The sequence below is a fragment of the Dama dama genome, chromosome 4, assembly GCF_033118175.1.
Source record: "Dama dama isolate Ldn47 chromosome 4, ASM3311817v1, whole genome shotgun sequence".
Lineage (NCBI taxonomy): Eukaryota > Metazoa > Chordata > Mammalia > Artiodactyla > Cervidae > Dama > Dama dama.
In genome coordinates, this window is record NC_083684.1 from 52,085,359 (window position 1) to 52,095,309 (window position 9,951).

General features: G+C 44.5%; 1 protein-coding gene across 1 annotated transcript; it reads right to left on the bottom strand.

Moving 5' to 3' along the window:
• Positions 1–2,157: 2,157 nt before the first annotated feature.
• On the bottom strand, positions 2,158–2,600 carry LOC133054297 (prefoldin subunit 6-like). Its single transcript, XM_061139176.1, has one exon. The coding sequence runs from the start codon at positions 2,560–2,562 to the stop codon at positions 2,173–2,175; it is 390 nt and encodes a 129-aa protein (XP_060995159.1). The 5' UTR covers positions 2,563–2,600; the 3' UTR covers positions 2,158–2,172.
• Positions 2,601–9,951: the final 7,351 nt, after the last annotated feature.

A 9,951-nucleotide genomic window follows, 5' to 3' on the forward strand; every position in this document is an offset into this window, starting at 1 on the left:
TAAAAAACAAGGTCCTACTGTATAGCACAGGGAGCTGTATTCAATGTCCTGAGATAAACCATAGTAGAAAAGAATATAAAGAATATATATATACATATATGTTTAGGTCCCTCCTGTTTCAAATTGAACTTACTTGGCAGGCACCCAAACCCTTTGTTTGGACAGATCCACGTGGTTTCTTAGCTTCCAACTTGCAGCGACTCAGTATTAAAAGTAAAAACAGGAGGTTTGCAGCCCACTTGTGTAAAGCACCCTTTTGTTTTTCTGCAGTGTTAGTTGTTCAGTCGCTTCTGACTCTTTGCGACCCCGTGCACTGTAGCCTGCCAGGCTCCTCTGTCCATGGTATTCTTTAGGCAAGAATACTGGAGTGGGTAGCCATTTCCTTCTCCGGGGGATCTTCCTAACCCAGGGATCGAACTCCGGTCTCCTGAATTGCAGGCAGGATTCTTTTACTGTCAGAGCCACCAGAGAAGCCTCTGTGTGTGTGTGTGTGTGTGTGTGTGTGTACAACATAATCACTTTGCTGTAGAACAGAAATCAACACAACATTGTAAATCAACTATACTGCAGTAAAAAATGCATCCCTGGTTTTGATTCTTTTAATAATGGTAATAAAGCTGTTTTAAGACATCACTTGACAGATCCCTTATTTTCATGGGATTTGGATGAGAGACCCCGTTTGAGTTTTAAGTCCCTATCTTCATAAAGTGTAAAGATTTGGGGGCTTTATAAAGTAGCCCTTATACTCTTTTTTTTTTTTTTGTTTTTTTTAGCCCTTATACTCTTCACAGGCCTTGTCCTTAATTCTCAGCATCCCTCAGTTCCTGACATTGTACCTAAAATTAAATGGAGTTTTTGTTAGTTATGTGAGAGTTGTAGAAATATCTAGCACTAAACCACTGTCTCTCCCTGGTATTTCTCTGCATACTGAATCCATTACTCAAATGGGTGTCCCTTTTCCTGGATCTCTGGAAACCGTAATTGGACAGGCTTCTGACCTCCCTGCTGAGTTATCATTCTTTTTCTCTCTTCTCTCTTTTCTTGTCCAAACTTGAGTTAGTGACCTCAGCTCCTTTATGACCAACCTTTTGATGTCTTTGGCTCTCTCTAACTCAGGAGTCCTTATTCCCAGTTCCATGAGCCAACTCTGGATTTCTACTTATCCCTAGTTCCATGAACCAAGTTTTAGAGGATCATGAGAAAACCCCATCTTAATGTTCATCTATGACAAACCTAGACAGCGTATTAAGAAACAGAGACTTTACTTAGCCAACAAAGGTCCATCTGGTCAAAGCTATGGTTTTTCCAGTAGCCATGTATGGACATGAGAGTTGGACCATAAAGAAGGCTGAGTGCAGAAGAATTGATGCTTTTGAACTGTGGTGTTGGAGAAGACTCTTGAGAGTCCCTTGGACTGTAAGGAGATCAAACCAGTTAGGAAATCAATCTTGAGTATTCATTGGAAGGACTGATGCTGAAGCTGAAGCTTGAATACTTTGGCCACCTGATGTGAAGAGCTAACTCATTTGAAAAGACCCTGATGCTGGGAAAGATTGAAGTCAGGTAGAGAAGGGGATGACAGAGGACAAAATGGTTGGATGGCATCATCGAGAAAATGGACATGAGTTTGAACAAACTCCAGGAGATGGTGATGGACAGGGAAGCCTGGCATGCTGCAGTCCATGGGGTTGCAAAGAGTCAGACACAACTGAGCGACTGAACAAAAATAACTGAAATGGAGTGTCCCTTCCATCCTGAATGTAGGCCACCTGGGTATGGGGCTTTGTTAGCAGTGGAGCCCATAGCAGTTTTCATGTCATGACACAACATCTGCACATAGGCTTGATGGTTGTCCCTGCATCCCAATGATGGTTCCCTATGACAGCCTGCCGCTCAGTGTTGTTGTTCAGTTGCTAAGTTGTGTCCAACTCTTTGTGACCCCATGGACTGCAAAATGTCAGTCTTTCCTGTCCTCCACTATCTCCCTGAGTTTGCTCAAATTCATGTCCACTGAGTTGGTGATGCCATCCAACCATCACCCTCTATCACTCCCTTCTCCTTTTTCTTTTTTTGGCTGGTCAGAACACGCCAGATATTTTCACATTTTATTAACTACGGTATAGACCCTAGAGCTGCCTCATTCCTTCCCCTCCCCCACCCCCCAGGACAGGGTCAGGCCTTCCCAGGAGCCCCTGCCTTTGCTGCCTGCGCCCACTGAAACTCCTGCTGCAGCTGAGCAAGGGTCTCCCTCTGTTGTTCTGACTGCCGCTCTAGGTCCCGGAGCTGGGATTCATATCGCTTAATCTCAGCTGTGATGTAGTCCAGCCTTTTCCCCACTGTGGCCCGAGCTTCCCCCAGCTCCTGTTTGACCAGCACCGGCCCCAGAAGTTTAAACACCACGTTGGACCCATCCAGCAGGGCCAGTTCCTCCTTCACGATATTATTCTCTGTTAGTTGTGCCTCTAGTTTCTGCCTCCCTGACATGGATTTACTCAAGTCCTTCTGCAGCTGTTGATATTTCTCCACTTCTCCCTGCAGCTTCTTCTGGATTAGCTCAGCCATGGCGGGGACGAAAGCGCTCTCTTCAGTATTGGTGAACCCGGAAGTCTCCTTTTTCTTTCAATCTTTCCCAGCAGCAGGGTCTTTTCCAATGAGTTGGCTCTTCACATCAGGTGGCCAGAGCATTGAAACTTTGGCTTCAGCATCAGTTCAGTTTAGTTGCTCAGTCACTCAGCTTCAGCATCAGTCCTTCCAGTGAATATTCAGGACTGATTTTCTTTAGGATGGACTGGCTGGATCTCCTTGCAGTCCAAGGGACTCTCAAGAGTCTTCTCCAACACCACAGTTCAAAAGCATCAATTCTTTGGTGTTCAGCCTTCTTTATGGTCTAATTCTCACATCTATACATGACTACTAGAAAAACCATAGCTTTGACTATATGGATGTTGGCAAAGTTATGTCCCTGCTTTTTAATACATTGTCTAGGTTTGTCATAGCTTTCCTTTCAAGGAACAAGCATCTCTTAATTTCATGCTGCAGTTACCATCTGCAGTGATTTTGGAGCCCAAGAAAATCTATCACTGTTTCTACTTTTCCCCCTTCTATTTGCTGTGAAGTGATGGGACCAGATGCCATGATCTTAGCTTTTTGGATGTTGAATTTTAAGTCAGCTTTTTCACTCAGTGTTGTTGCTCATGTGTTAAAGTGTTAAAGTGGCTGGTCCAGGGACTATGTTGCATAAGAAATTTCACCCAAATTTGTGCCACAAGCAAAATATTATGCTCATGGGTTTTGTAGGGTTAAAGAATTAAGACAAGACACAAGCGTGGCCAGCTTTTCTCAGTTCCACAATGTCTGTGGCCCGCTCAGCAAGGAAAATTCAACAGCTAGGGGCTGGAACATCTGGATATTCATTCCTTCATATATGGTGCCTGGGCTGGGGTATTTGGAAGCCTGGGCTCAGCTGGGACTGTCCTACTGGAGTACCTATGTGTGACTTTTCCATATGGCCTTGGCATCCCCAGAGCTTGGCAGTCTCAGGGTAGTCAGACTTATTACATGGCACAGGGCTCCAAAGGTGAGTGTTGCAGTGATTGATCAAGGTGGAAGCTGCATGGTCTTTTATGAAAGCCTTGTAAGTTACATAGAATCACTGCTGTTCTCTGTTAGTTTCAAACAACAAATCCTCCCAGGATCAAGGAGACAGGTTGTGGACCCTACCTCTTAATGGAAAAAGTGTCAAGAAATGTGCAGCCATTAAATAGAAACATTGCTAAAGTGATAAGTCTTTTAATATATCCCCCCCCAAAATTATGATAGATGCATTTCTATGTAGTTGCTTGAAATCCTATGAATTTCATGTCATGCATTTTATAGCATTATTCTGAGAAGGATTCAAGGACTTTCTCAGATGTCAAAAGGAGTGCTCAGACATAGAAGGGGCTCAGGCTTCTTCCCTGGGGTGCACAGTTTCTTCCCTGATTTGTTGGTCAGGGCAGGACTTTTTTTTTTTTTTAATATTTATTTGACTACGCTGGGTCTTAGTTGTGGCATGTGGGATCTATAACCAGGGATGGAACCCTGGTCCCCTCCATTGGGAGTGCAGAGTTTTAGCTGGTGGACCCCCAGGGAAGTCCCCAGGACTTTCTCATTCATCTTGGACTCAGCAGTGGTTTAGAAATTGGTCTGTGATTGTTTTCTTTTTTTTGGTCTGATTTCCTTCTTCTGTCTTGGATACATTTGAAGGCAAGCTTCCTTCTAAGCTAGTCTTTGGACTCATTTTTCTTGTTTTGTCAAATGGCATTTTCATCCTCATATTGTGTTATGTGTTTTCTTCTTCGACCATTCATCACTTTAAAAGTATGTTTACTTTCCTGAGTTTTCATTTTCTTATTTTTCTTCTGTCATGTCTAGCTCACAGAGCAACCATCAACCAAAAAGAACAACTTGAGAGATGTGGAGAGATACTTTCTTTGCACTTATCACCAAATGATGTTGGCTTTCACTTATTGAGCATTAGGCACAGGCTTGGGAGGTCAATGGCCTCATTTAAATCCCCAATCCAGTCTTTATTACCTGTCTGACCTTGAGCCTACCAGTGAACCTCATCGTAGGGAGAATGGCAGCATCCAGAGAGGCTGACTGCCAGATTCACAGTATTGACCCAGGAGAAGTTCCTGGCCTTCATCTGTTCCTTTGCTGCTCCAACCTTTGCCCTGTTAATTGAAGAAATGCTGTTATGAACACTTCCTGGAGGTGTGGCTGGTATTTTATTCTCCATACAGTTTACAGAAAAGCTCCTTCACATTTTTAGCTTCTTCCCCTGCTTTCTGTCATTCCTAAACCACCCCACTCAACCTGGTATAATCTTTTTTTTTTTTTTTCACTCTTTATTTATTTGACTGTTGGATCCTAGTTGTGGCATGCAAGATCTTCATTGCGTCATGAGGGATCTTTCGTTGCGGTGCACAGACTCTCCAGTAGTGGCACACAGCCTCCAGAGTGTGTGGGCTCAGTAGTTGTCACATGTGGGCCTAGCTGCTCCATGGCCTGTGGGATCTTAGTTCCCTGACCAGAGATCGAACCCATGTCCCCTGCATTGCAAAGCTGATTCTTAACCACTGGACCACCAGGAAAGTCCCTGGTGTGATCTTAATTGTGTGTATTTGCACAGATTCCATTTTGGCTTATGTGTCTCCTCCAAACCTGATGCCCACCCCTGACTTCTACCAGTGGAGTTTCTCAAGACCTACTCCACAGCCGATCCTTAGAGTCTCCTACCCACCTCCGCCCACCAACTGTAACTTTATTGCTTAAACATTTCATGGTGGGCATCTCTTCCTGACTTTGTATTAACTTATATTGGGTCATTGTTCTCTGTGTATCTGTTCTGTGCTATACTTCATGGAGGCAGGTGTCCTGGTAAGAATTTGCCTTCTGCTCCTGAAGGAGGCTCATGAGTCGCTGTTGAACAGAGGGCAGAGACTGGATGGTTGTTACTTAAAGTTTCCCCTCAGAAAGTCAAGGCTGAACCTTTTCAGGCAAGTCTTGGTTTTTTGTTCTTTCAGGTCGGAATTTTGGATACATCTTTCTAGAGGTTGAAGAGGTAAGTCTAAGCTTTCAACATTCACACTGAGAAAGCCCCAGGGAATGACTTGAGTGTGGCAAGTTTGGAGTGGCATAACTGGATAGTAGGAAAGTAAATATAAAAGAGAGGGAAAAGAGAAAAGACCCTCCAAAATCAAGGCAAAAGAGACTTCCCTGGTGGTCCAGTAGTTAAGAATCCGCCTGCCAATGCAGGGGACACTGGTTCTATTCCCCCATCTGGGAAGATTCCACATGCCCTGGAGCAGCAAAGCTCATGAGCCACAACTCCTGAGCCCTCTTGCCTAGAGCTCATACTGCATAACAAGAGAAGCCACCACAAGGAGAAGCCGGGCACCATAAGGAAGACACAGCGCAGCCAAAAATAAGTAAATGAATAAAAGAAATCAAAGCAAAAATTCCAAAGTGTCTCTTTTTCCATGTAATTGCTGGAATGTGGATTCCCTTCCCTCTTCCCCCTCCTCTCTCCCCAAAAGACAAGAGGCCACAGATTGCAATACCAGTGAGGGATAGAGGAGCTCTGGGCATGAGAATTTGATCCCTCATTCAAATGCACACCCAGATACATGTGTGTCAACTCCTGATGTTACCTCACTGGATAAGTGCTTCTCCAGACCTAGCATATTTTGGTTGAGACATCCAGTCTGTGTGGTACCTGATGGAACGGAAGGTGTTGCCTGCCACCCCTGTGGCTGCAGGTGATACAACAGAGATGTGGGTGGCTGGCTGATTGATTCCTAGTCTTGCCTCTGAACTTGAGTTCCCACATCTGTGGATTTAAGCACTGTTTTTCTGAGGAGAGGATGGTGCTCATTTTCCTCATCTCCTCTTGTGGGGCTGTTTCCTGTGTTTATTGACTCTTCATATGTGCCCTCACTTGCTAAAGTTATCCATGCTGCCCTCTGTCTATGCATAGGATGGGAAAGGCTCCACACTTGACTCCGGTTTTTCATCCAATGTTAACTCCTGAATATACCCTCCAGGGGTATATGTCGTCTTCCTTCCACAACTAGCATGATCTTCATGTATCCACCTCTCCAAGGATTGTTTCCTTAAAGTGATTTTATGCACATACTCCACATGTCCTTCCTGTCTTCTGCATCCCCATAAGCACCTCCCCCTGCCCTCATCTAGTTTCTTCCCTCTTTCATATCCTATTGTTTTGTTGATTTTCTGATCTGAAAGTTGACTGCTAGCGTCTTGGTTTTCTGCCTTAATTTCTAAGTCATAGATTACTTTCAGGCTAAAAAGTTTGCCTCTAACCACTGTTTTGGTCATCATCATTCATTGGAAATTAAATTTGTAATAATTTGACTCATCAGTGATTTATTTTTTTAAATATTTATTTGCCTGCATCAGATCTTAGTTGTGGCATGAGGGATCTTTCATTGCAGGGCAAGGACTCTAGTTGTGGCACTTGGGCTTAGTTGCTTGGGCTTAGTTGCTCCATGCCATGTGCAATCTTAGTTCCTTGACCTGGCATTACAAGGTGGATTCTTAACCAGAGGACCACCAGGGAAGTCCCTCATCTGTGATTTAGACTAGCCCTTCCTCCCCAGTTCTGGAGTTTTGTTCTTCTCTTTCGTGATCATTTTTATTCAAACTTTTGAGCTTACTGAAAGTGGAACTTAAGTTTTTGCCTTTTGTATTTGGCACTGAGGTAACCTCAGTGTTTGAAACCTCCACAGGTTTCAATCTGAAGTATTTCATTATTGTTTCTTCCAATGATTTTGTAAATTGCAGGTCAGTTTCTCATTTGACTCATCAGTAACACAGTAGTTTGTATGGCTTTTCATTTCAAAGAATATTTTTTCACTTTTTTTTCTTTTTAACTGATTTTTATCTGATGTTAATTTTAACCAGTTATGTTCCCTAAATAGGCATGACTAGATTTTTTTCCTATTGTGTTTATAATTTAAAGGAATTTTCACATCTCTGAGCCTCAGAATCCAGAGAGGAGTGTGGGAAATAGGACTCCTCAAAGCACAGAGATTAAATCTCAAAGCTCTGAGATTTATTAAGTAAACTCAGGTCCAGGGCTAAAGGGTTTTGTACCCCCAATTTCAATGTGTGGGGATTTTTTTCCCTCCACATATCTAAGCCATTCTGAGACACCAGCTAAGTGTCCTACAATTCAACTCAGTTCTGACACTGTCTACCCAGAGATAGCATCAGATTCCACAGGTTATGGGTTCAGTCCTACAAGACTGTTCCCCACTCCCCCCACCCAAGATACCAGTCATAAGTCCAGGTTTTCACCTGGGCTTCTAACCAACGGGCTATAGATTGGAGGCCCCAAAGGCCCCCTCCTTGTTTAATTTGTTGGAGTGGCTCAGAGAATATCATTTTACTTACTAGAGAACCAGTTTATCATAAAAGATTACAACTCAGTAACAGCCAGATGGAAGAGATGCATAGGCCAAAGTATGGGGAAGGGGTGCAGAGCTTTCATGTTCTCAGAACACGTGCTTCTCCTGGATCTCTACTGACTTGGAAGCTCTCGAAACCCCATCCTTTGGGGATTTTGTTGTTATTGTTTAGTCACTAAGTCGTGTCTGATTCTCTTGAAACTCATGGGCTGTAGCCCACCTGGCCCCTCTGTCCATGGGATTTCCTAGGCAAGAATACTGAAGTGGGTTGTCATTTCCTTCTCCAGGGGATCTTCCCAACCCAGGGACTGAACTGGTATCTCCTTTATTGGCAGGCGGGTTCTTTACCGCTGAGCCACTGGGGAAGAGGCTTTATTATACAGGTGTGATTGATTAAATCATTGGTCTTTGAAGATTGATTCAACCTCTAGTCCCTCTCCCCTCCCTGGAAAAAAAAAAGTTCCCAGAGCCCCATCATCACCCAACCTGCTGTTATGCTTGATTTATTATAGATAACCCATCAGCCTGGATCTCTCTTCTCTGTGTACACATCTACACATATCTTGAATCTTGAAGTTGCTCAGTCGTGTCCAACTCTTTGCAATCCCATGTAGCCTACGAGGCTCCTCCGTCCATGGAATTTTCCAGGCAAGAGTACTGGAGTGGGTTGCCATTTTCTTCTCCAGGGGATATTCCCAACCCAGGGATCGAACCCAGGTTTCCCGCATTGCAGGCAGATGCTTTACCATTTGAACCACCAGGGAAGCCCTTATAAGGATCTGGATTATCTCAGGATCCCACCTCCATGGCTCCCCTTCCCCTTCTAGCCCTTCTCCGACACTTTTCAGTCCCTCCATCTCCTTTGTGCTCCTCTCTGTGCCACGCATAACTTTGGGGTCCACTGAGTTCTTTTACAAGCATTCCACATTTATCGACATGAAATCCTTGGGGAGGGCTGTCAAGAACTGGAATAGGGTGCTGGGCTGATCCTCCATTCTGAATTCCTATGCACTGGGGGAGGCTGATATTAACATGCAAGCCTTGTTTTTTACTTCTTCAGACAAAGGGATACTGGAGAAGATTCTGGAGTGTTAAGATTTAGGAGTCATCTTTGAATATTTGCACCATGATGGTCTAGGAAGTCCCTTTAGGGTGGTACTTTGAGTGGAATGGTTATTAGGGAATTGTGGATGTTAAGGAAGTCAGGAAAGAAAAGGTCACTCACAATTCAACAATTTAGGGTAAGAAAGGCTAGAGCAGAGTGACCCTAAATTCCTAAGACTCACTGTTCTGGAGTGTGTCCTAAAGGACTGGCTACTTAATGCCCAGAAGCCAAGCCCTCACCTCTGCTCAAAACTACAGGCCAGTAGGTGCCAATGAACTTCACTGAGCGTCAGATCTATTTATGCCTTACCTTAATGTGGGAATTTTGAGTACAGAATTTAAGGAAGCACCAAAACCAGTCAGTAAACAAGACAAATATTTTACTGTTATCTTTAAAATGATGATGAGCAAAATCCACCCCCCTCACAACTATGATGAACAAAACTGTCAAACTATGCCTCCTCTTCACCCCTCTCCCCCTCACCATCACTACCACCACTACCACACCCCCCACCCCCCAACAGCTCGGGAAGTTTCCTCCGACTGGTATCTGTTCCAGGGATTTCTGGATCGAGCTCTTTGCCCAAATCCAGAGTCTCCACTTCTCAAAATCTCGGGCACACTAGACCAGAGCCACTCCCACTGCCATTCTGTGAGTTGGCCCAAACCAATCGTGCTCTCTCCAAAAACAGCCCTGTCTATAGCGGCGCACCCTCCCACCGTCTGGGCCGCAAAGCCGGTGTTGCTCCTATCTGGGAATCCCAATAGAGTATCACCCCGCAGCCCTATCCCCCAAGTACTTTACTCCGACCCGCTCCCACACCCACTCGGCTCAGGCCCAGCCCGTGACGACCCTGATTTCAGCTCCGGGAAG

Excerpts from the sequence above, each read along its gene's own strand:
- LOC133054297 (XM_061139176.1), bottom strand. The coding sequence starts at position 2,562 with ATGGCTGAGCTAATCCAGAAGAAGCTGCAGGGAGAAGTGGAGAAATAT.